This window comes from Pristiophorus japonicus, chromosome 19, assembly GCF_044704955.1.
Source record: "Pristiophorus japonicus isolate sPriJap1 chromosome 19, sPriJap1.hap1, whole genome shotgun sequence".
NCBI lineage: Eukaryota > Metazoa > Chordata > Chondrichthyes > Pristiophoridae > Pristiophorus > Pristiophorus japonicus.
Window position 1 is genome coordinate 27,263,232 of NC_091995.1, and position 27,563 is coordinate 27,290,794.

General features: G+C 47.2%; 1 protein-coding gene across 2 annotated transcripts; it reads right to left on the reverse strand.

Annotated features, from left to right (window-relative positions):
• Positions 1–26,005, reverse strand: LOC139230397 (uncharacterized). Of its 2 annotated transcripts, none has more exons than XM_070862239.1 (11): positions 25,957–26,005; positions 23,679–23,798; positions 21,418–21,732; positions 20,587–20,847; positions 17,294–17,410; positions 13,395–13,499; positions 12,298–12,423; positions 12,115–12,210; positions 8,758–8,856; positions 1,295–1,338; positions 1–827 (listed from the first exon to the last, which is right to left on the reverse strand). In XM_070862239.1, exons 2-11 carry the CDS (start codon positions 23,734–23,736, stop codon positions 774–776), a joined length of 1,275 nt encoding a protein of 424 aa, XP_070718340.1. In that variant the 5' UTR covers positions 23,737–23,798; positions 25,957–26,005; the 3' UTR covers positions 1–773. The 2 variants fall into 2 exon arrangements, with proteins under 2 accessions (XP_070718340.1, XP_070718341.1); XM_070862240.1 differs by lacking the exon at positions 25,957–26,005 and adding an exon at positions 25,532–25,605.
• Positions 26,006–27,563: the final 1,558 nt, after the last annotated feature.

Sequence of the window (27,563 nt, forward strand, 5' to 3'; positions counted from 1 at the left end):
CAGTCCGGACAGGCCTGAGGCACCGCAAACAGCAGAGACTCAGGCCAGCACCCAACAACCGGAGCCCCAACTCAGGCGCTCTACAAGGGAGCGTAAACCACCAGAGAGACTTAACCTGTGATCCCAAGACGACTTTGGGGGGGAGGTGATGTCATGTATGCAACCAGCATTGTAACCCATGTATAATCTGACCTAAGTTGTACACTGTGAGAACAATGATCACTCGGTGGTGAACTTGTGGGAGACACTCCTAAACTGGACCTTCAGATATAAAAGGGGAAGCTCCACCCACTTCCTGCACTTGAGTGCTATGAAATAAAGGACAGGTCGGCAGATTGACCTTCTCTCAAGCATAGGCCCCGTGTGCATTTATACTGTATAGTAAGGACGTATCAGGTTATTCAATGAGACATTCAACCAAGGGACACCGAGATCATGTGGTATAATTCAAAGATGAGCAGGGAATTCGCTCGGTATCCCAACATTCCTCCCCCAACCAATACCATGAATAACACATCCAGCAGTCAAACATTTCAGTCTAGAATTTGTCAGATGCCATGCAGCACTTCCAGCAAAGCTGTAAACAACTTAGGCCCAGATTCTGTTGCAAAAATACTGATGAGGGTAATAGTGCTCACAGTTATTTATGCACAATAGTAAAATAGAGATGATTCCAATTTGCTCTTTTGGTGGGCAACGTATTTCGCTGGTAGTGACAAGGCAGAAATTGACCACTGTTGTGCTCATTCTAAGAGGGCAGAAGAGATTCAGCTTCAGAGTTCCTGTTCTGGTTTAATTCCATTCAATGCTTGCAATTCTCTGCCATCCTAAAATAAATCAAAGATATTTATTAGGCGCAAGGATGAAGCATTCACACACAAGCACTGGAGGCAACGGCAGACAGAGACATACAGATAGAACAGAGAGAGAACACAGACAGAGATAGCAAAATGGGCAGAGCAAATGATGCAAATAGGGAAGACTAAAGCCGACAACAGATGCAAACCAGATGCAAACTGGGAGACAAATGTCCCAAAAATAGCAAATGTCCACAAATTAAATGGTTAACGTTCCTAGACAGAGGAACGATGAAACAATAACAGACATCGTACATTAATGAAATTCAACAAACATACTATGCACACTCACAGAAATTACCCCAGATTATCACTGGTCTGCGTGTGCGTCAGTGACATTATAACCACAGCGGGAGTGTGTGTGAGTGACATTAGAAACTCATATTACACCAACCTTTGAAAAACCTTTACAAATGTATAGTAATATTAATAAATACCTGATGTTGATTTGCTGCGTCACCGTTATTATCTTCAGTTTTGCCTATAATAAAATAAATTATCTTTTATAAGTTCTGGATTCTTGATACAGAATATTAAGTGAGTGACTCAGTCTCACCATCAGTTCCTTTAGAAGCTGCAATGGCCTCTGATTTGCTCTGCTATATTTTAGTCCATTTCTGTGTGTTTTTCCTGGGCTGTGATTTTAGCTGGGCTTGGAGGGCAGGGAGTCTGAATACAGATTCCCAATGCGCATTGGGAGCCAGGTCAGGAAACCTGTCCCATCATTCCATATCTTCTCCCAGAGTGTGACACTCTCCCCCTGTGGGAAAATCTTCCCTCTCATTCCGATTCACGGGAATTATTTACTGAATCCGTGGTCCCAGTGGAGGCTCACATCGAACATTCCGACACACGCTGTACACCATTTTTGAAATATTTACAATGAATGGGTGGACAATCGTTTGGGAGCTCCTTTCCAAATTTCTGATATCTGCTCCCAGTGGATGAAGCTCTCCCTCTTTTCCCCTTCCCCCGGGAGTGTGACCGTGGAATTGTTCAGTGTGTGTGTGGAGGGGGTGGGGTCACAAGAGGGGCTACAGATGGAAAATGTCCATCATTCCATTTGAACTCATCTGCCCAGAATTTTACATCCCGACCACTTTCCCATTGCAGCATCCCGCTGTTTGTAACATGAATCCAGTGTCCTGGCCTCGCCCATCCATCCCTTCCTGGGAATGGTTCCAGCTGTGGATCAACCTCTGTGGAAGGAAATACTTCCTGACATCTCTCCCAAATTTTCCCTTCAAAACACAGAACCTACATCTCAGGATTGGTCCCGGTACACTGTCGGTGGGAACGCAGGAATTTCTAGACTGTAATGTATGTACATAAGGTCTGCCCACCAACAATTGGCACTACCGTCGGAGGTCCTAGGATCATAGGTATACTCGTGCTGGGCCCGGTATATAACCTGAACTTCACCTTTGTATCTTCACTTCAGGGAGCCATTAAGACTGACCAGGTTACACCTAGTCATTGGCTCACAGTACGGAGTTCATTGTATCATTTCATACACTACAACTGGCGACGAGGCAAATACGAACCCACGCAAAAGTATGGCGAGCATGGCACGACAATTCTCGAGAGATTCAATGAGGGAGAGGATTGGGGAGATTTCACAGATCGTCTTGACCAGTATTTCGTAGCAAACGACCTAAACAAAGACGAGGATGCAGAGAAGCGGAGGGCAGTTCTTCTCACCATCTGTGGCCCCACGATCTATGCACTCATCAAGAATCTGCTCTCACCCACTCTTCCTACAGAAAAGGATTACAAAGAAATGTGTGCTCTAGTTCGGAACACCTTAAACCCACGGAAGGAATCCTCATATCCGATATCGCTTCTATACGCACGTTCGTCCAGAAGGCCAGGATGTCGTGGCATTTATTGCCGACCCGAGATGTCTTGCAGGGCCTTGCAAATTTGGGCCTGCATTGGAAGACATGCTGCGTGACTTTTTCGTGATCGGGGTCAACCATGAGGTGATCTTAAGTAAGCTGCTGGCTGCGGAGACGCCAGACCTCAGCAAGATCATCACCATCGCCCAGGCTTACATGTCCATGCAGAAAAGCACGAAGCAGATATCGTGACAAAACTGGAACTCCACGGCAAGTACTGTGTAAGAAATTGTATCGACGGCCGGCAGAGCTGCACATGGCAGGACCTATTCGACTTGTCTGCAAGCCCACGAGCCACTCAAAGTTCGCCATCGAGGGCCTACTCGACTGTGTATGCGAGAACGGGAGCTGCTCAAAGCCTGCCATCGGGCGCAAATCCGAGCTCAACGTGTTGCCGTTGTGGGGGCAATCACCGACCCCATCAGTGCCACTTCAGGCAGTATGTATGCAGAGGGTGTGCGAAGATGGGGCATCTTTAGTGGACGTGTCCACAGCAGAGCAAGCGAGCTGCGACACACCACGTGGCTGATGATCAATTCAGCGTGGATCTGGCGATACAGCCCGACGCATTTGAGAGCTCTGAGGAGGAAGTGTACAGCGTTCGTGCATTCCTAACAAAGAGCCAACCGACAATGATGGAGGTAAAATTAAACGGCGTGCCGGTTCCATGGAATTAGACACGGGTGCGAGTCAATCGATAATGAGCCAGGAGGACTTTCGAAAAGCTGTGGGAGACCAAGGCAGAGAGACCCAAGCTGAGTCCGATAAATGGCAAGTTGCGTACCTACACCAAAGAGCTCATACCAGTGATTGGTAGTGCAGCAGTAAGAATGTCGTACGAGGGAGTGGGTCATGATCTACCGTTATGGATTATCCTGGGCAACAGCCCATCGTTATTCGGCAGGAGTTGGCTCGAGAAAATAAAACAGAAATGGTATGATATCAAAGCTTTGTTTTCAACTGTTGAGCAAATTTCCCTCACTGTTTAAACCAAGAATTGGCAGCTTCAAGGGAGCCAAGGTGCAGATTCACCTCGGCCCAGATGCAAGGCCCATCCATCACAAAGACAGGGCGGTCCTGCACATGATGAGAGAAAAGGTCGAGCTCAAAATGGACAGGCTACAACACAAGGAGGTCATCTCACCAGTTGAATTTAATGAATGGGCCAGCCCCATTGTTCCGGTGTTAAAAAATGATGTCACTGTCAGGATTTGTGGAGACTACAAGGTCACGATCAACCGAGTTTCGAAACAAGATCAGTATCCGCTACCAAAAGCTTATGACCTGTTTGCAACGCTAACCGGGGGAAAATCGTTCACCAAATTAGATCTAACGTGACACATGACACACGACACAAGAACTGGTTGAATCATCAAAAAACTTACGTGCATCAACACACACAAAGGACTTTTTTTTTTTACAACAGGTGCCCTTTTGGCATTCGTTCGGCGGCAGCCATATTACAGAGAAACATGGAGAGCCTATTGAAATCCGTCCCCAGGACCATGGTATTCCAAGACGACATCCTAGTCACAGGTCATGACACCGCCGAGGAGGAACTGGAAGAGTTTCTGCTTCGTCTGGACAAAGTGGGACTCAGGCTGAAACATTCGAAGTGCGTTTTCATGGCAGCAGAGGTCGAATTCCTTGGACACAAGTTTGCTGCAGATGGAATCAGGCCTACAGATGTGAAAACAGAGGCCATCAAAAATGCGCCCAGGCCCCAGAATGTGATGGAGCTGCGTTCGTTCCTGGGTCTTCTCAAATACTCGGTAACTTCTTACCCAAATTGAGCACAGTATTAGAACTTTTGCAAAGCTGCTCATGAAAGGAGACAACTGGGTGTGGGGTGAACTTCAAGACAGAGCCTTTGAGAAGGCTAGAAATCTGTTGTGTTCCCACAAGCTACTGGTACTCTATGACCCATGCAAGCGTCTAGTTTTGACCTGTGATGCATGGTCCTATGGGGTCGGCTGCGTACTCCAGCAAGCTAATGAGTCAGGCAAACTACAACCAGTTGCATACGCGTCTCGAAGCCTGTCCAAGGCAGAAAGAGCCTGTGGCATGGTAGAGAAAGAGGCTTTAGCATGTGTTTATGGAGTAAATAAAATGCACCAGTACCTGTTTGGGCTTCGCTTTGAGCTGGAAACCAATCACAAGCCGCTTATATCGTTGTTCTCGGAACATAAAGGTATCAATACCAACGCGTCGTCCCGCATCCAGAGTTGGGCACTGACATTATCTGCCTATGATTATGTCATTCGCTATAGACCAGGCACCGACAACTGCGCTGATGCATTGAGCCGGTTACCGTTGCCCACACCGGAGGTGGAAACGCCAATGCCCGAAGACCTACTCATGGTCATAGATGCCTTTGAGAGTGAAGGGTTGCCTGTCACTGCTCAACAAGTCAAGACCTGGACAAGCCAGGATCTGACCCTATCAGTTGTAAAACATTCTGTTCTTAATGGGGACTAGTCGACCATCCAAGGAAATGGGTTATGAAACCAAATCATACAGCCATCGCAAAAATGAGCTTTCCAGCCAGTCCAACTGTTTACTGTGGGGTAATCGTGTTGTAATGTCCAAGAAAGGCAGGGCGAGATTTGTACAGGAGTTACATAGTACGCATCCCGGTATTGTCATGATGAAGGCCATCGCCAGGTCCCATGTTTGGTGGCCTGGCATTGATTCGGACTTAAAGTCATGCATGCAGCTGAGCAATGCCCCAAAGGAAGCTCCGCTCAGACTGTGATCATGGCCATCCAAACCGTGGTCTAGAATCCACATCGACTTTGCGGGCCCCTTCCTCGGTAAAATGTTTTTTGTGGTGGTGGATGCATACTCCAAATGGATAGAATGTGTGATCATGTCATCCAGCAATTCCACTGCCACCATTGAGAACCTGAGAGCCATGTTTGTCACACATGGTATGCCAGACATCGTTGTCAGCGACAATGGACCGTGTTTCACGAGCCTGGAGTTTCAATAGTTCATGAAACGCGATGGCATAAAACACGTGAGGTCAGCCACGTTCAAACCCATGTCCATTGGTCAAGTGGAGCGGGAAGTTCAAACCATCAAGCAGAGCCTGAAATGCGTAACTCATGGTTCCTTGCAGACACGCCTGTCACGCATACTGCTCAGTTACAGGACAAGGCCACACATGCTCACCGGGGTCCCGCCTGTGCAACTATTGATGAAGAGAGGCCTCAAAACCAGAATCTCTCTAGTCCATCCTGACCTTAACGATCATGTCGAAATCCGACGTCAACGCCAGCAGTGGTATCACGACCACGCCGCAGTGTCACGCGACATATCTGTAAATGACCCAATGTATATACTTAACCATGGTCAAGGGCCCAAGTAGCTGCCGGGCAATGTTACGGATAAGAGGGTAACCGGGTGTATATGGTTAAGCTCAAGAATGGGCAGATGTGCAGGAAACACATTGATAAAATCAAGCTAAGACACACTGATGAACTGGAACAGTTGGAAGAAGACACCTCGAGCTTAGACAACCAACCAACCCACTGTGGTCAACGCCCAGCCCCAAGTCGTGAGAGACTCGGAAAGCACTGGGATTGTACTGAGATGGTCAACCAGGGAGCGAAGGGCTCCGGACCGTCTGAACTTGTAATACGGACTTGTGCCAAGAACTGAGGGGGGTGTGGGGGGGGGGGGAGAGGCGGGGGGAATGGTGTAATGTATGTATATAAGGTCTGTCCACCAACAGGGGGCACTACTGTCGGAGGTCCTAGGGTCATAGGTACACTCATGCTGGGCCTGGTATATAACCTGAACTTCACTTTTGTATCTTCACTTCTGGAAGCCATTAAAAACTGACCAGGTTACACCTAGTCACTGGCTCACAGTACGGAGTTCATTGTATCATTTCATACACGACATAGACAAACAAAGACCACGGTCCATCTAGTTCACCTTCTACCATTCTGGTCGTCCCATGACAACGATCATGGAGTGTTGACTAATGACAGCAATCAATCTCCATCAACAGACCCAGACATAAGGTGAGGAAAACCCCATGGGTGGGGAGCTTTGGGAACCAGTGAAGTATCTCTATATCAATCATTTAGATGAGGGGACCTAATGTAATATATCCAAGTTTCCTGAAGATAAAAAGCTTGGTGGGAATGTAAGTTGTGAGGAAGATGCAAATGGTATGTTGGCCCTTGTTACAAAAGGATTTGAGTATAACAGTAAAGATGTCTTACTGCAATTATATAGAGACCTTGGTGAGACCGCACCTGGACTATTGTGCACAGTTTTGCTCTCCTTACCTCAGGAAGGATATACATGCCATAGAGGGAGTGCAACGAAGATTCACCAAACTGATTCCTCGATGGGGGATTGTCCTATGAGGAGAGATTAAGTAGACGAGGCCTATATTCTCTAGCGTTTAGAAGAATGAGAGGTGAACGTATTGAAACATGCAAAATTCTTGCAAGGCTCTATTATATATGCAGACTATAGATATATTCTCTGAGTAGTCACTGTATAGTTGCATAAGATAGAGACTTGTTACCTGATATACTATCAATAAGGTTTACACTGTATATATACTATGCTTGCACCACTAGAGGGTGTAACTGGTGGAGACCAGGGTTTACTGCCCCTGTAGGAAGGGCTATCCACCAGAGGGCACTGCGGTGGGCGACCTGAGGGTCACGTGCATACGTGTGCAGGGCGCAGTATAAAAGGCTGCCCACCATGCTTGTGCCTCACTCTGGAGTTACGAATAAAGGACCAAGGTCACTACAGTTTGAGTACAACATCATCATCATCATGATTACAACATCATCATCAACATATTGACTCCACGAGGCAATCATAAGTGCATTACAGACACATCAGGCTCGACAAGGTAGCTGCAGGGAGGATGTTTCCCCTGGCTGGGTGTCACAGTCTCAGAATAAGGGATTGGCCATTTAGTACTGAGATGAGGAGAAATCTCTTCACTCAGAGGGTGGTGAATCTTTGGAATTCTCTGCCCCAGAGGGCCATTGAGTATATTCAGGACAGAGATCGATAGTCTTTTAGATATTATGGAAGTCAATGGAGATGGGCACAGTGCGGGAAAGTGGAGTTGAAATAGAAGATCAGCCATGATCTTATTGAATGGCGGAGCAGGCCCGAAGGGTTGAATGGCCTACTCCTGCTCCTGATTCTTATTTGCTTATGTTCTTATTTGTTTCACTTCTATAAGATCCTCTCTGTGACATTTCTTCTTGTGGTTTTGCTCACACACGTAGCTGCTCTCAACAACGTCCCCAAGTCAGTACTTGCTATTGAGGGAGTGCAGCGAAGGTTCACCAGACTGATTCCAGGGATGGCTGGACTGTCATATGAGGAGAGACTGGATCAACTGGGCCTTTATACACTGGAGTTTAGAAGGATGAGAGGGGATCTCATGGAAACATATAAGATTCTGACGGGACTGGACAGGTTAAATGAGGGAAGAATGTTCCTGATGTTGGGGAAGTCCAGAACCGGGGACATAGTCTTAGGATAAGAGGTAGGCCATTTAGGACTGAGATGAGAAGGAACTTCTTCAGTCAGAGAGTTGTTAACCTATGGAATTCCCTGCCGCAGAGAGTTGTTGATGCTAATTTATTGGATATATTCAAGAGGGAGTTAGATATGGCCCTTACGGCTAAGGGGATCAAGGGGTATGGAGAGAAAGCAGGAAAGGGGTACTGAGGGAATGATCAGCCATGATCTTATTGAATGGCGGTGCAGGCTCGAAGGGCCGAATGACCTACTCCTGCACAAATTTTCTATGTTTCTATACCGCCTACACTTTCAACCCTTATTGTACACGCAATGATATTGTGTGTATATGAAGGGACAGAATGGGTAACAGACTCAGGAAATTTCTTTGTAACTGTTCCATTGCAAAATGAAAACCGATGGCAAGACTCACTATAACTGAACTCCTTAGTGATCAAGCTGCTGAATGTTGGGATGCATTTGATACTTACAGCGCCAAATTGCAAAGGACACGGCAAAAATGACAGCACAGACGGCCAACAATGGGATCAGTATGCTCCAGGTTAAAATGGTGAACTGACAACCTTGATCTGAAAACATAAACAGTGAACACACTGAGTAAATTCACATTGAGTATTTCCACATTCAGAAAATAACAACTTGTATTTATATAGCACCTTTTACGCAGTAAAATGTCCCAAGGCACTTCACGGGAATGATTATAGAATCATAGAATCATAGAAATTTACAGCACAGAAGGGGGCCATTTCTGCCCACCGTGTCCGCGCCGGCCGACAAACAGCTATCCAGCCTAATCCCACTTTCCAGCTCTTGGTCCGTGGCCCTGTAGGTTACGGCACTTCAGGTGCACATCCAAGTATTTTTTTTTAAATGTGGTGCGGGTTTCTGCCTCTACAACCCTTTCAGGCAGCGAGTTCCAGACCCCCACCACCCTCTGGGTGAAGACATTTCCCTTCGTATCTCCTCAAAACCTCCCCCCAATTACTTTAAATCTATGTCCCCTGGTTGTTGACCCCTCCGCCAAGGGAAACAGGTCCTTCCTATCCACTCTATCCAGGCCCCTTTGTAAAAGATAATTGTGCATTTGAAACATAAATTACAGAAACAGCATTAGGTATATTAAACCACATTCGGAAATGTGTTACTGTTTCAGATTGGGTTATAACTTTCGAAGACTGAAGACTGAAGTTCTGCAAAAACATTTATTATTAATGCCCTGAAGGGCCCGTGGTAGGCCCAGCACTGTCCTGGGTTCAGAGACTATGTATATACAAAGGGGGAAGTGGGAATCTCAGCTTGACTACTGCAAAATTGGCCTTAGTCACCAATAAGAATATAACATAAGAATTAGGAACAGGAGTAGGCCATCTAGCCCCTCGAGCCTGCTCCGCCATTCAATAAGATCATGGCTGATCCGGCCGTGGACTCAGCTCCACTTACCCGCCCGCTCCCCGTAACCCTTAATTCCCTTATTGGTTAAAAATCTATCTATGTGACTTGAATACATTTAATGAGCTAGCCTCAACTGCTTCCTTGGGCAGAGAATTCCACAGATTCACAACCCTCTGGGAGAAGAAATTCCTTCTCAACTCGGTTTTAAATTGGCTCCCCCGTATTTTGAGGCTGTGCCCCTTAGTTCTAGTCTCCCCTACCAGTGGAAACAACCTCTCCGCCTCTATCTTGTCTATCCCTTTCATTATTTTAAATGCTTCTATAAGATCACCCCTCATCCTTCTGAACTCCAATGAGTAAAGACCCAGTCTACTCAATCTATCATCATAAGGTAACCCCTTCATCTCCGGAATCAGCCTAGTGAATCGTCTCTGTAGCCCCTCCAAAGCCAGTATATCCTTCCATAAGTAAGGTGACCAAAACTGCACGCAGTACTCCAGGTGCGGCCTTACCAATACCCTGTACAGTTGCAGCAGGACCTCCCTGCTTTTGTACTCCATCCCTCTCGCAATGAAGGCCAACATTCCATTCGCCTTCCTGATTACCTGCTGCACCTGCAAACTAACTTTTTGGGATTCATGCACAAGGACCCCCAGGTCCCTCTGCACCTCAGCATGTTGTAATTTCTCCCCATTCAAATAATATTCCCTTTAATTTTTTTTTTCCCCAAGGTGGATGACCTCACACTTTCTGACATTGTATTCCATCTGCCAAACCTTAGTCCATTCGCTTAACCTATCCAAATCTCTTTGCAGCCTCTCTGTGTCCTCTACACAACCCGCTTTCCCACTAATCTTTGTGTCATCTGCAAATTTTGTAACACTACACTCTGTCCCTTCTTCCAGAACTAAATTTGACAGTGAGCCACATATAGAAATATTAAGACAGGTGACCAAAATCTTGGGCAAAGAGGTAGGTTTTAGGGAGCGGCTTACAGGAGGACAGAGAGATAGAGAGATGGAGAGGTTTAGGGAGAGAATTCCAGAGCTTAGGTTCCAGGCAGCTGAAGGCACGGCCACCAATGGTGGAGCGATTAAAATCAGGGAGGGGCAAGAGGCCAGAATTGGACAAAATATACCGCGTATATACAAACACCTCAAGGGAGATTCTCCTCTTGAGCACAGGGTGTGGTAGACACATTCACCACAGATTCAGGCATCAGCTGCCCATGATCTACGGCCCATTCGTTTTAGCAGAACAAAACCGTGAGCCACTGGTGCTTCCATTCACAATAATTCACTCCCAGCGCTGAAGAGGAAAATCTGCCTCTTTCGCTATGACCAGAAACAGATCTTTTAATGACTTTCCTCCTGATGTAAATCCTTCCTAGCTCAGTAATTGTCAGTCGTGGCTCAGTGGGTAGCACTCTCACCTCTAAGTCAGAAGGTAGTTGGTTCAAGTCCCACTCCAGAGACGTGAGCACAACATCTAGGCTGATGCTGCAGTGCAGCGCTGAGGGAGTGCGGAGTCTTTAGGATGAGGCATAAAACCAAGGATCTGTCTGCCCTCTCAGATGAATGTAAAGATCACAAAAAAGGAATATTAAAGAATATAAGGAGTGAGCAGTGGGATTAACCTAGGTGGGCCACACGGAAAGAAACTACCAATGCAGACTTGATGGACCAAATGAGCTGTTTCTGCGCTGGACCATTCTCCGATCACAAGGTCAATACTGACAAACGAGGATATTTGGTCCATTTCTGCTCATTCTTCCAGACAATAGACCTATATTCCCACATCACTACATCTAACTGTCTCCTGGGTGAGTGAGAGATGTCTGTTCACACTCTCCTACCTTAAAGACAATTCCAGGATCCAATCACACTGAGTGAAGAATGCTGCCTGATATCTATCCAAAACTTTCCTCTCAGCAGTTTTAACCAAGCCCCTTCATCCTTTATCCTGGCATAGGTTGAAGTACTGCCCCAGATTAACCTGTTCTAACTTAATGTCCTCACACAGGGGAGCGATCTCAGCCTAACTCGTTCAGTGGTAAACCCACGGGATCGGGTGGAATGTCAGTTTTACAACCTGCTCAATATTACTCTCCACTGATTTCAGTGCGGGTTAGATTAAAATTGTCCCGTCAGAGCAGCATTGGATGGCCATCAGGAGTGAGAATCCACCCAATCTCACCCTCCCTAACCTGGGTTGGGGGGAGGGCAGGATGATTGAACTCAATGGTAGCCACCTGCCACTGCCCCCTTTGAGATTTGCTCACTCAACACAGACCAGGCCTGAAGTCTGCGGTCTTCTTATTCTATATGGTTCAGCTGTTGACAGGAGAAACATACCGAAAACATGCTGATTACTCAGAAGTGAATGCAGTTGGCTGAAATGTTGTGAAAGTAATGAAGGGCAGTCAGTAAACTCACTGTTTAGCTGAATCTCTTCTGCTAGAATGATGATTGAGACGGTCATCACAATGATGGAACACATGATGCCACAGAAGTCAATTAAAGCTCGAAAACCTGTCAAGTGCAGATAATGCAATGATTTAGAAGTTGTCGTTTCAATTTAAGATTGGAAATTTTATAGATAAAGGAACTGCTCTTTACCTATGTTTGCTAGGAATTTCCAAATACATAGACAGCCCATGTTCCAAATAACGATGGTTACAGATCCAGCCAAGACCAGCAGGACAGACACAAAGCATAAAGCCACCACAGAGGCAGGACTATTACCTGTACCAATGATCATAAGAATATAAGAGAAAATAAGAATTAGAAGCAGGAGTGGGCCATTCATCCCCGAGAGTCTGCTCCGCCATTCAATAAGATCATGGCTGATCTTCGATCTCAACTCCACTTTCCTTCCCAGTCTCCATTGCCCTTGATTTCACTAAAGTCTAAAACTCCTACTATCTCAGCCTTGAATATACCCAACAATAGTGATTGTAAATCTACACAATATTTTGTGGGAGATTAAACTAATTTGGTACACTAATATCATTGCACAACACCAGCTTAGATATTTATATATTTGTTCTTGAGATGTGGGTGACACTGGTTAGGATGCATTTATTCCCCATTCCTATTTGGCCCAAGAAGGTGGTGGTGGGCCTTCTACTTGAACCACTGCTGTCCTTGTTCTGATGGTGCTCTCATTGTGATGTCATCATTATCTAGGCATGTACGTGCTGACTTTGTGTGATGTCATCACTACCTAGGCGTGTATATGCTGACATTGTGATGTCATCGCTACCTAGGCATGTACGTGTTAACCCTGTGATGTCAGCACTACCTAGGCATGTGCGTGTGGGCATTGTGGTATCATCATTACCCAGGCATGTATGTGCTGACATTGTGATGTCATCGGTGCCTAGGTGTGTGCATGCTGATATTGTGATGTAATCTAATGATGGGAGTTAAGAGCCACAGAGATCGCTCTGATGGTGATGCTGCACTTTTTCTGGCTGTGAGTAGACCAGTGGCAGGAACCAAGACCAAGCTGTCGAACAAAATCCAACAGGTTTACCTGCACCTGGTTGTGGGTTGTGGGGTCCGAGACTACAGGGGCTGGTGCTCTATATAAAGCAGCTTAATATACATTGACTGAGTTTCTCATTCTTTCCCGATTACTTTCCAGAGTACTAGCACTCCTCGTCTGAACTGATCATTTTCACATCAATAAATATTATTATTTTTGCACATACCTTTAATTGCAATCCAGGAAGTGAGGGCAATGAAGTTGGCAACAAGAGAGAGAGTGTTACTGATAAACAGGCTCAGAAACAAACGTTTTGGTTGCCTCAGAGATACTATAAAGAAATGAACAAGAACATTAAATCTGTTTGAAATCCACCATAACCAACTTTTTTATTTATTCATTCATGGGATCTGGGCAAGGCCAGCCTTTATTGCCCATCCATAATTGCCCTCAAAAAGATGGTGGTGAGCCTCCTTTTTGAACTGCTGCAGTCGTTGTGGTGAAGGTGTTCCCACAGTGTTCTGAGGGATGGAGTTCCACGATTTTGACCCAGTGACGCTGAAGGAATGACGAGATACTTCCAAGTCAGGATGGTGTGTCACTTTGGAGAGGGTGGTGTTCCCATGTGCCTGCTGCCCTTGTCCTTCTAGGTGGCAGAGGTCGTGGGTTTGGAAAGTGCTGTCGAAGAATCCCTAGCGAGTTGATGCATCTTGTAGATGGTACATACTGCGCTGGTGGTGGAGGGAGTGAATGTTTAAGGTGGTGGATGGGTGCCAATCAAGCGGGCTGCTTTGTCCTAGATGGTGTTGAGCTTCTTGAGTGTTGTTGCACTCATCCAGGCAAATAGAAAGTATGCCATCACACACCTGCCTTGTAGAAAGACGTAAGGGAATCAGGAGGTGAGTTACACAATGCAGAATACCCAGCCTCTGACCTGCTTTTGTAGCCACAGTATTTATTTGGCTGGTCCAGTTAAGTTTCTCGTCAGTGGTGACTCCCAGGATGTGTATGGTGGAGGATTCGGTGATGGTAATGCTGTTTAATGTCAAGGGGAGGTGGTTAGACTCTCTTTTGTTGGAGGTAGTCATTGTCTGACATCTGCGGCATGATGTTACTTGTCACTTACCAGCCCAAGCCTGAATGTTGACCAGAACTTACTGTATGCGGGCATGGACTGCTCCATTATCGGAGGAGTTGCGAATGGAACAGAACACTGTGCAATCATCAGCGAACATCCCCACTTCTGACCTTAGGACAGAGGGAAGGTAATTGATGAAACAGCTGAAGATCGTTGGACCCAGGACACTGCCCTGGGGGAATTCTGAAATGATGTCTTGGGGCTGTGATGATTGACCCCCAACTACCACAATCATCTTCCTTTGTGCGAGGTATGACTCCAGCCAGTGGAGACTTTTCCCCCTGATTCCCATTGACTTCAGTTTTATTAGGGTTCCTTGATGCCACACTTGGTCAAATGCTGCCTTGATGTCAAGGGCAGTCACACTCACCTCACCAATTCATCTTTTTTGTCCATGTTTGGACCAAGGCTGCGATGAGGTCTGGATCTGAGTGGTCCTGGTGGAACCCATACTGAACATTGGTGAGCAGGTTATTGTTAATGACTCCATCCATCACGTTGCTGCTGATTGAGAGTAGACTGATGGGGCATTAATTGGCTAGATTGGATTTGTCCTGCTTTTTGTGGACAAGACATACCTGGGCAGTTTTCCATATTGACGGGTAGATGCCAGTGTTGTAGCTGTACTGGAACAGCTTGGCTAGAGGTGTGCCTAGTTCTGGAGTACAGGTCTTCATCACGACAGCCGGGATGTTTTCAAGGCCCATAGCCTTTGCTGTATCCAATGCATTCAGCCATTTCTTTTTAACACACAGAGTGAATCGAATTGGCTAAAGACTGGCTTCTGCCATGATGAGGGCCTCAAGAGGAGGCCGAGATGGATCATCCACACATCACTTCTGGTTTGGCTGAAGACGGTTGCAAACATATCATCCTTTAACCATTTAAAACAGATCTACATTCGAGAAGGTGAATTACACACACAGCAACGGACAGAGTGTTCCAGGTAGCACTGATGGTCACTGGGTCGGACGGGCTTCAGGCGATATTGGGCATCGCAGTGATGGGACAACCCAACCGCTGAGCAATGGAGCACACGTTACAGCAAGAGTGAAGAATGTCCATGAGCTCACTTACACCAGGAGCAAGTGGAGACCCCAGAGAGAGCCCAAAATAAATCAACCTTGTGGGTAGGAACATCTGGAAACATTTTACATACCAAGGCCGATTTTATAACGGGGGCTCCAATGGGACCACTTGTCCTCAGGCCCTGTATATCAGGAAATGGCGGGTAAACTGCCAACGTTTCCCCATGTAGGTGACCAGTGGGTGATGCTCCCCTCTGGGAGTGTCCACTGTAAAGTCGGCCCTGCTGTATCACTCTAATGACCGAGGACTAAAATATTATTGTCCTGAACAATCTGAGGCCAGTGGCTACAGTACTGCTGCCTCCAAGTTATACTGTTTGGCAGTGAAACCTCCATTCAGTGGCCCCTTCCCCACCAGGACCAAGGGAGGCCCCTACCCCACCATCAAGGGAGGCCCTCCCCCACCGGGAACAAGGGAGGCCCCTCCCCCACCAGGACCAAGGGAGGCCCCTTCCCCACCAGGACCAAGGGAGGCCCCTCCCCCACCATCAAGGGAGGCCCTCCCCCACCAGGACCAAGGGAGGCCCCTCTCCCACAAGGACCAAGGGAGGCCCCTCCCCCACCAGGACCAAGGGAACCCCCTCCCCCACCAGGACCAAGGGAGGCCCCTCCCCCACCAGGACCAAGGGAGGCCCCTCCCCCACCATCAAGGGAAGCCCCTCCCCCACCATCAAGGGAGGCCCTCCCCCACCGGGACCAAGGGAGGCCCCTCCCCCACAAGGACCAAGGGAGGCCCCTCCATCACCACCAAGGGAGGCCCCTCCCCCACCGGGATCAAGGGAGGCCCCTCCCGCACCGGGACCAAGGGAGGCCCCTCTCCCACCGGGACCAAGGTGGACCCCTCTCCCACCGGGACCAAGGTGGACCCCTCTCCCACCGGGACCAAGGTGGACCCCTCTCCCACCGGGACCAAGGTGGACCCCTCTCCCACCGGGACCAAGGTGAACCCCTCCCCCACCGGGACCAAGGTGGACCCCTCTCCCACCGGGACCAAGGTGGACCCCTCCCCCACCGGGACCAAGGTGGACCCCTCTCCCACCGGGACCAAGGTGGACCCCTCCCCCACCGGGACCAAGGTGGACCCCTCTCCCACCGGGACCAAGGTGGACCCCTCCCCCACCGGGACCAAGGTGGACTCCTCTCCCACCGCGACCAAGGTGGACCCCTCCCCCACCGGGACCAAGGTGGACCCCTCTCCCACCGGGACCAAGGTGGACCCCTCTCCCACCGTGACCAAGATGGACCCCTCCCCCATCGGGACCAAGGTGGACCCCTCTCCCACCGGGACCAAGGTGGACCCCTCCCCCACCGGGACCAAGGTGGACCCCTCTCCCACCGGGACCAAGGTGGACCCCTCTCCCACCGGTACAAAGGGAGGCCCCTCTCCCATCGGGACCGAGGTGGGCCCCTCCCCCACCACCAAGGGAGGGCCCTCTCCCACCAGGACCAAGGGGGGCCCCTCCCCCACCAGGACCAAGGGGGGCCCCTCCCCCACCGGTACAAAGGGAGGCCCCTCCCCCACCGGACCCAAGGGAGGCCTCTCCACAATCCCCGGCCTCTTTTGGCAGTGCACTAGAGTTAGACTGGATGCTGTGTCAATCACAAGCGAATTGAGACTGCCCCCTCCCAAGGGGGTTTCTCCCACAAGACCCCTTTGGAGTCAGGTCAGGGGTGACTTCAGAATCAAACCAACTCTTCTGGGTCATTGCCAAGTGGAAACCACTTCACAACGATGCAGAAATGTAGTTTAATGTCAGCCTGCGGGACAGTGGGACATTTCGTCTCCGTCTTTCCCAATCACTTTACATAAAGCAGGCGGTTTTGTTAAATGTTCAAAATTAGTGAAGATTAACTTAACGAGTTAATATTTAAGTGTAAATTATACTTATTGACGGATACCTTGGCTCGATTCCCCCTTCAAGTAGCACAGAACGATTAAACCAAACAACGATACTGCAGAAAGTATCAGTCCTATGATCGCTGTAACAACAATTACAATCTGCTCTCCTGGAATGCCTGCAATTAAAAGTAACATTCAAACAACAGAATATAGAACAAGGCACCAGAGAAAATGACCACAAAAGCTGCGGACTTTCGCAACAACTCAGCTGTCTCCCTGGCGTTCTCCCAGGAAGGGAATCTGTCACCCTACATGTGGTTTCAAGCCCACACTATGTGATTCATGCCTTCTGAATTGGTGCAACAAGCCACAGAGTTGGTATTGCTACTAAGAACGAGCCTCAGTTAATTTATCTATAGCGCCTTTCACAACTCAAGATATCCCAAAGTGCTTCTCAGTCAACCTTTGGAGTGTAGTCATTGTTGCAGTGTCGGAAATGCTGCAGCCAATTTGCGCACAGCAAGCTCCCACAAACAGCAATGAGACAAAAATCAGAAAGCCTGTTTCTAGTGATGTTGGTCAAGTGCTAAATATTAGCCAAGGACACCGGAGAGAACTCCCCTGCTCTTCTTTGAAATATCACCATGGCATCTTTTAAGTCCAGCTGAGAGAGGAGATGGGGCCTCGGTTTAACGTCTCATCTGAAAGACGGCACTTCCCTCTGTACTGCACTGGCGTGTCAGCCTAGATTTATGTGCTCCAGTCTCTGGAGTGAGACTTGAACCCACAATCGTCTGACTCCGAGGTGAGGATGCTGCCAACTGAGCCATGGCTGACCCCAAAGGAAGGACATAAAGCCCAGCGTTTTTGCAGACATGATTCCATTTAACGTGATGGAAAAGACAATCTGGCATTTGTAAAATGGGCAGCCAGTTCGCTATCGCTCGATTTGCGCTGCAGCCCAGGTCCAATTTTACCAGTAATTTTATTAAGGAACGTCACTAAGGAAGACACAAATAACCTTCCAGAAATACTCAGGGACTGAGGGTCTAGCGAGAAGGGGGAACTGAAGGAAATCCTTATTAGTCAGGGAATTGTGTTAGGGAAATTGATGTGATTGAAGGCTGATAAATCCCCAGGGCCTGATAGTCTGCATCCCAGCGTACTTAAGGACTTGGCCCTAGAAATAGTGGATGCATTGGTGGTCATTTTCCAACATTCTATAGACTCTGGATCAGTTCCTATGGATTGGAGGGTAGCTAATGTAACACCACCTTTTAAAAAAGGAGGGAGAGAGAAAACAGGGAATTATAGACCAGTTAGCCAGACATCGGTAGTGGGGAAAATGTTGGAATCAATTATTAAAGATGTAATAGCAGCGATTGGAAAGCAGTGACAGGATAGGTCCAAGTCAGCATGGATTTATGAAAGGGAAATCATGCTTGACAAATCTCGTATTTTTTGAGGATGTACCTAGTAGAGTGGACAAGGGAGAACCAGTGGATGTTGTGTATTTGGACTTTCAAAAGGCTTTTGACAAGGTCCCACACCAGAGATTAGTGTACAAAATTAAAGCACATGGTATTGGTGGTATTGTATTGACGTGGATAGAGAACTGGAAGCAAAGAGTAGGAATAAACGGGTCCTTTTCAGAATGGCAAGTAGTGACTAGTGGGGTACTGCAAGGTTCAGTGCTGGGACCCCAGCTATTTACAATATACATTAATGATTTGGACAAAGGAATTGAATGTAATATCTACAAGTTTTCAGATGACAATAAGCTGGGTGGCAGTGTGAGCTGTGAGGAGGATGCTAAGAGGCTGCAGGGTGACTTGGACAGGTTAGGTGAGTGGGTATATGCATAGCAGCTGCAGTATAATGTGGATAAATGTTATCTACTTTGGTGGCAAAAACAGGAAGGCAGAATATTATCTTAATGGTGACAGATTAGGAAAAGGGGAGGTGCAACAAGAACTGGGTGTCATGGTACATCAGTCATTAAAATTTGGCATGCAGGTACAGCAGACGGTGAAGGTGGCAAATGGCATGTTGGCCTTCATAGCGAGATGATTTGAATATAGGAGCGGGGAAGTCTTACTGCAGTTGTACAGGGCCTTGGTGAGACCACACCTTGAGTATTGTGTGCAGTTTTGGTCTCCTAATCTGAGGAAGGACATTCTTGCTATTGAGGGAATGCAGCGAAGGTTCACCAGACTGATTCCCGGGATGGCAGGACTGACATAAGAAAGACTGAATCGAATAGGCTTATATTCACTGGAATTTAGAAGAATGAGAGGGGATCTCATAGAAACATATAAAATTCTGACGGGATTGGACAGGTTAGATGCAGGAAGAATGTTCCCGAATGTTCCAGAATCTGGTGAACCTTCGCTGCACTCCCTCAATAGCAAGAATGTTGGGGAAGTCCAGAACCAGGGGTCACAGTCTAAGGATAAGGGGTAAGCCATTTAGGACCGAGATGAGGAGAAACTTCTTCACTCAGAGAATTGTGAACCTGTGGAATTCTCTACTGCAGAAAGTTGTTGGGGCCAGTTCGTTAGATATATTCAAAAGGGAGTTAGATGTGGCCCTTACGGCTAAAGGGATCAAGGGGTATGGAGAGAAAGCAGGAATGGGATACTGAGGTGAATGATCAGCCATGAGCATATTGAATGGTGGTGCAGGCTTGAAGGGCCGAATGGCTTACTCCTGCACCTATTTTCTATGTTTCTATGTTTCTAGAGAAGGAATTCCAGAGCTTAAGTTCTAGGCAGCAGAAGCAGGGCCGCTGATTGTTTCTAATCCGGTATGTACTCCCAGGATGCACCAAAGCGGTAAATCTCCCCTGACGTCTCTTTCTTTCATGTTTTAATGTGGCTCGTGTTGAGAATTACTCCAGGGGCGGAGAACATCGTATAAGAGGTCACCGTTTCCCCTAAACACTGATATCTATTCTCCCTGCTTATTCTCTCCCCTGTAGGGACTGTTGCCTTTTATCGTGTGCGACCGTGGGCAGTAAATGCTGGCAGGCTATTTGACCAGCGGTTCACAGTTTGCGCTCAGTTCGCGGATCTCATCCACAGCAACCCCTCTGAGTAAAGGAATTTCTCCCAACCTCCCTCCTCACTCTGAGCGACAATGTATAATTGATGATCCCTTCTCACTGACTCCACAGCCAGACTAAAGGGTCTTTCCTTCTTCACTCCTTCAAAACCCTTCATAATTTATTTTTAAAACTATTAATTCTGCTCGTAACCATCTCTGCTGCAGTGCCGATTCGCACAGGCTGCATTCGAAAGTCCACCAATGGCTGAAAGATATCTCAAAATTTACCCTCAAGGTGTAATCTTACCATAAATAGTTAACGTGTAATCTGCCTGGCTGGAGCTGACAGGATTGATTGCCACGCAGGTATATGTTCCACAGTCGCCTTTGGTAGCGCTCGGGATAATGAGGCTTCTATTGCCATTTATTAGCCAGTGATGCTGGGAGATTTCTCCTCCATCTTTCTGCCATTGATACTCATGAGGATTTCCAAAGACATCACAGATGATCTGGATGGTGGAACCGAGGGAGCTGGAGTTGCTCAATATCGAAGGTTTTGACAGCGCATCTAAAGGGAAATAAAGACTGATTAATAATCTGTGATATTGCAATCTTCATCTGCAATGAAATCTCACTGTGTGGCATAGTAGCAAATCTGTACAAAACAAGGGACTTGCATTTATACAGCACCTTATTACATCCACATGGCATCCCAAAGTGTTTCCCGCCCAATGTTCATGTCTAAAGTGCATGTTATGTGACCAATGTGGCAGTGAATTTGTCCACAACCATGTCACAAACTGGAATGTGATGAATGACCAGTTAATGTGGTTTTAAGGGAGTTGGAAGAATGTTGACCAGGACAAGGGGAGAATGTTCGGCTCAGCTCTGAAAAGTCTGACAGGGTCTTTAATTTCCGTGTGACCCACTGGAGCAGGGAATTAGAAGAACCACCTGAAACATGGCACCTTCGACAATACAGCACTCCCTCAGTATTGTGCTACAGTGTCAGTACATTCAGTGTTCGGGTCTGCGGATTCATCTGCTCGCATCAAATTATTTCACCTACTAATTTAACAAAGGGGTTTTGTATTTTGCCATAATACAAAGCATTGCATACACCCACGCGCAAACATACCTATTACCCTAAGCTGAACAGTTCGAGCAATGGTTTTTGGTAAATTGATGGAAAGTGTATAACGACCCTCGTCTCCATAAGTTAAATTATGAAGGGCAAACGATCCATTGAATGGGAAGAAGTCGAGACGTCCTTTGTACTTGTTCATTAAGGAGGGTTTTTCAGCCCCTGCGTGAAACTGCAGTACTCCCATTCTGCTTCCATTCTTTACATTTCCACTGGACACTTCCCATAGGAAAACCTTCACCAGGACCCTTTGATTCTCTGTCACTCCAGGGAATGACACAGAGCTCCCGGGAGTAGAGTATACTTCACCTATGAAAAATAATAGAGACAATGATTATCCCAGCCTCTGTGCAGTGTACAGTGAGTGCTTAGTGTTGTTCCATGTGCTGAGAGCAGGTCTTGCTCATATGAATCACTTTGCTGCCAATACTGCAGCTGATGAATATACAGAGACTAAGGGGGTTTGCAATGACATTAGTGTACCACCCACCAGTGCACCTTGCCACTGTGAAATTCCGTGAGTTGTCCAGGATGCACGTTCCCAGATATTGATTTACCGAGCAGCCGATTGGAAATTCCCACGGGGCAGAGCTGGTGAATTCCCGTCAGTTACTGCCAGTGAACAGAAAATCACAGGCAGTCCATCCCTGGCTTTCTGATAAGCCGCCCGCAGCAGGTGAGGCCCAGGTAACAGAGCAGGGCCTGTAAAAATTCAACCCGCAAAATGTTATTCCATGTTCAAGACTGAACCTTTCTCAGAGTTCATTGACGCTGCAAGGTTAGCGTTGGTGCCGAGTGATCCCAGCTTTAAAGAAAACAAAAAGACTTGCATTTATGGGGCACCCCATGACCTCAGGATGTCCCAAAGCACTTTGCAGCCAATAGAGTAGTTTGTGAGGTGTTGTACTGCTGTACTATGGGGAAAGCGGCAGCAAGCTCCCACAAACCGCAACATGATAATGACCAGATAATGTTTTTTAGTGATGTTGATTGAGGGATAAATATTGGCCGGGACCCCGGGGAGAACTCCCCTGCTCTTCTTCGAAATAGTGGCTGTGGAATCTTTAATGCCCACCTGAGAGAGCAGACAGGTTTTATGTCTCATCTGAAGGATGAGGCCTTGAAAGGCTTTGTATCAATGCAAGTTCTTTCTTTATGACACCATACCTGGGAGGGTTTCAGTCCCTAATCGGATGTGGATTTCTCCCTCCCTTTCTCTCTCTCTCTTTTTATTGGTCAGTTTCTGTTATGGGTTGAAGATTTTTTAAACTCAACACAACTAACATCATCATGATTGGCCGACCACAGTCAGAGATTTTGCTCTATCAATGACTTTTCAGTACTGCGTCTGCCTGTCCGGTCGAAGGTTGCGGACATTGTTGACTAATTCAGAGATTAACTCATTGCCTTCCAATGGTGTGTTCCTCCACTGAGGATCACGCTCCCCTCCCTCGGCACTCATTGTCTGAAAGTTGCCATCACCTCTGGAGGTGGCCGGGTTACTTACCCGCTGCAAAGCGCTCTGGGTGCAGCACTCAACAACAACACTCAAGATGCTCGACACCAGGACAAAGCAGCCCACTTGATTGGCAGCCCACCCACCACCTTAAACATTCACTCCCTCCATCACCTGTGCACCGTGGCTGCAGTGTGTACCATCTACAAGATGCACTGCAGCAACTCGCCAAGGTTTCTTCGGCAGCACCTCCCAAACCCGTGACCTCTACCACCTAGAAGGACAAGGGCAGCAGGCACATGGGAACACTACCATCACCTCCCTGTTCCCCTCCAAGTCATACACCATCCTGACTTGTGGTTGCTTGGTCAAAATCCTGAAACTCCCTCCCTAACAGCACTGTGGGAGAATCTTCACCACACGGACTGCAGCGGTTCAAGAAGGTGGCTCACGAACAATGTTCCCTCTAAGCTATGCACGTGTGGTACCACACAATAATCAGCAAGGTCCCGCGCACGCCGCTCACAAGCTTTTACATTGGGAATATCACGCTGCACTGAAATTTAAAGGGACTGCGCATTGAAAGAAACAGGCCTCACAGAATAAAGTGCAGCTTACAGGGAACGTTGCTCATGACCACCTTCTCAAGGTCAACTAGGGATGGGCAATAAATGCTGGCATTGCCAGCTATGCCCACATCCCGAGTATTCATTTTTGTAATTTAATTCTGCATTTCCCAAAGCACCACCTCAGTACAAAGAGAAACACATACCTTTTTATACTAGGAGCCACTACTTACCTGTGATAAATTGTATGAAGTTACTCAGTACAAGGGACTGTAGAAGTAAACAGTGCATTGTGTCCGGAAGGAGTGTCGGTCGAGATGGAACAATCCTCGTGAATCAACAGCAGACGGATTCTGTTCATTGAGTGCAAAATTAAAAGTTAGAGGAAGTTAGAGACTGTGGGGAGATGTAAAAAGAAAACTTGCATTTAATGCATTTAACATTCTCAGGATGTCCCAAAGTGCTTTACAGCCAATGCAGTAATTTTGAAGTGTAGTCTTATAATGTTGGGAAATGCCACAGCCAATTTGTGCACAGCAAGCTCCCACATAAAGGAATATGATAGTGACCAGATCATTTTTTTTTAATTGATTTAAGTTTTTTTAAGTTGAGGAATAAATATTGGCCAGGACACCCCTGTTTTTCTTCAAAATAGTGCCCTGGGACCTTTTACAGCCACTTGAGGAGGCAGATGAATTCTCAGTCTTCTCTGAAAGACAGCATCTCTGGCAGTGCTGCACTGGTGTGTCAGGCTCGGCTTTGTGCTCAAACCTTCAGTCAGTCAGTATGGACCCTGAGTGAGCAGCCACAGATAGACCTGTGTATATGTCGATGAACAAACACACACAGGAGCTGCAATACAATCACTCTGCTGCTGAGGAAACTCAAGAAGGTCACTTGGTGTCTGAGCATTAATCAAAGTTCCAAAACTAAGACGTTTCCACATAGAGGTCCAATATGGTTTTACTGTCATTCTTATAGTGTAGTGACAGTCTAAATTATAATTTTGGCAGAGAGCATTGGCAGAGCCAGGACCATAGGACTACAGGGGAGCTCCAACTTGAAAGAAAGAAAGACTTGGATTTATATAGTGCCTTTTAAACCACCGGACGTCTCAAAGTGCTTTACAGCAAATGAAGAACTGTTGGAGTGTAGTCATTGTTGTAATATAGGAAATGTGACTGCCAATTTGTACAAAAGCAAGCTCCCACAAACAGCAATGTGATAATGACCAGATAAACTCTTTGTTATCTTGATTGAGGGATAAATAATGGCCAGGACACTGGGGATAACTCCCCTGCTCTTCTTCGAAATAGTGCCATGGGATCTTTTATGTCCACCGTAGGGAGCAGACAGGGCCTCGGTTTAACGGCACCTCCGACATTGCGGCACTCCCTCAGCACTGAACTGGAGTGTCAGCCTAGATTTTTGTGCTTAGGTCTCTGGAGTGGGACTTGAACCCATAACCTTCTGACTCAGGCGAGAGTGCGACCCACTCCAGGAAGGGAACAGGGAATGCTGAAACCCTGGTCGGTAGACCAGCTTGGAAACCGAGCAGATTTGCAGCTAAACCCCGAGCTGGAAGACTCTCCCATGTAGTACTGGTGTCTCTGAGCCAGAAGATCGTGGGCTCAAGTCCCACTCCAGAGATCCGAACACATAATCTAGGCTGACATTCCCAGTGCAGCACTGAGGGAGCGCTGTACTGTCTGAGGTGCCGTCTTTCGGATGAGACATTAAACCGAGGCCTCGTCTTCCCTCTCAGGTGGATGTAAAATATCCCGCGGCACTATTTCGAAGAAGAATTAGAGAGTTTTCCTTCATTTCCTGGCCAATATTATCCCTCAACAAACATGACAAAAAAAAACGATTAACTGTTCATCACATTGCTGTTTGTGGGAGCTTGCTGTGCACAAATTGGCTATCACTTTTCCAACATTATCACAGTGACTGATTCTGTTCTAACGGGCTAAGTTCCCCTGTTTAAAAATGGGTCCCACATCGGGTCACTCGGCACTCGGCAGTCCTCTGGCACCGACCCTCACTTAATACTGCCCTGAAATATAGGGGGTCATTTTAAACTAACCCGCATCCAGCGGGGAATTGACAGTATCCATCAGTCGCCCGGTTTACCACTGTCCGATTTTGCTCTGTTTAAAGTCAGTGGAGAGTGACGTCAGGCGGTGTTTACAACCAGCCGCTGATCAGTTTCAGCGCCTCATCCGGAAGACACATCTCTGATCAGACGATCCACACTCCCAGAACCTGCCCAGATTCCAGGAGCTGTGTCCACATTCTTTACTTATTGCTGATTTATAAATAGTTTCTCTGGAACCTTTCACAGAGGGAGGAGCTTGTTCGGACCAACTTGACCAATCCTCTTCCGAGTTTGGTCATTTCCAATCAGACGATCCACACTCCCAGAACCTGCCCAGATCCAGGAGCCCCGCAAACCGCCCCTTCTCCTACAGACGGACAGAGAATCCTTTGCACATAAACTATTCCATTTACCTTTTTGATGGTCGTACAACTGATGCCCAAGGATTTGTCTCCGAATTCTCTGTAAGTAATACAGTAAATACATTCAGTCATGTGCCACATTGATTCAATGATCTTAAACTAAGTGAAGCGAGTCCCGCAGGTCCGTGTGATCGGATCAGCCCCTGACTGTAATGAAGCACTTGCCCATTGCTCGGTTACACATTACAATGAAGTATTTGAACCTTAATATCATTAAAGCCCATCAGTCCCGCCGCTCAGCGCGGCTCCAACCGGCTGCACGGAGCTAAAGGTTGGACCAGTCTTTGACAGAACCTCCCGCTCACAGATCTGGCGCTAATATTCAGTGCTTGTGAAAGTAAAGTGACTCGCCCAACAGTCGGAGTAAAGCCGGAGTTTGTGAAGCGGGATCCGACCAGCGCTGAGTTGAGCTCCTGTGGTGTAGATGCTGGATGAATACACGATTTATTTAAACACTCAGCTGCTCCCACTATGCAGAGGTGGGGCGAGTCAGACAACTTTCAGCAATGCAGGTTTCCGCCTTCCCGGCTGTGGCTAAACATCGCGAACAGACAGAGTCCATGCAGCCCCTCGAGCTTATTCCGCGATTCAATTCGATTCTGGCGGATCTGTACCTCAACTCTAATTACCCGCGTGAAATGGCCTCTCTGGTCCGTACCAAGTACGCAGGGAGCTGGCGAGGCCTCGCAAAGTTTTCGGGGCGTTACAGATCCTCGACATCCCAGGAGAAGAACACTCCCGGGAGAGATTGGACTATTTGCCCAACTCTTGCCCAGTGAATGTCCTTCAAACTCCCCTGGTAAAAGCAGGCGCATAGCTTACTTTTACCAGTGTAAGAGTTTTAAAACACATAAAAATTACATTTAAACACACGTTTTTAGAGTTAAAAACCCTGTCCATTAAGATAAGTTTATTTTAAACCTTATTAAAACACATTCAAAAAATCCAATATATATATATATTTTTCTAAAATATTTAATCAACTTTAATTTCAATTAATTTTAAATATGTGAGGTGTTTTTCTTTATTTACTACATGTTGTGTTTGGGTGTTTTAGCGGGTCATTCTCATTGATAGTAATGGGAACTCGTAAAATCGGAATTCCCATTATCTCAATGAAACTGGTTGTCCAGGCCTACGTGACTCCAGCTTCTCAGTCCGTACCTCAAGGACGGGGTCGTGCTGCGATGCGCAGGAAAAGAAGGCCTCCGACCGGGATCGAAGACACGTCTGGGACCACCAGGTACTTTCGCAAAAAAATTTCGAGTCAGAGGTGTTTGTCCGAAGGAACATAAGAACAAAAGAACCTAAGAATTAGGAACAGGAGAAAGCCATCTAGCCCCTCGAGCCTGCTCCGCCATTCAACAAGATCATGGCTGATCTGGCCGTGGACTCAGCTCCACTTACCCGCCCACTCCCCATAACCCTTAATTCCCTTATTGGTTAAAAATCTATCTATCTGTGACTTGAATACATTCAATGAGCTAGCCTCAACTGCTTCCTTGGGCAGATAATTCCACAGATTCACAACCCTCTGGGAGAAGAAATTCCTTCTCAACTCGGTTTTAAATTGGCTCCCCCGTATTTTGAGGCTGTGC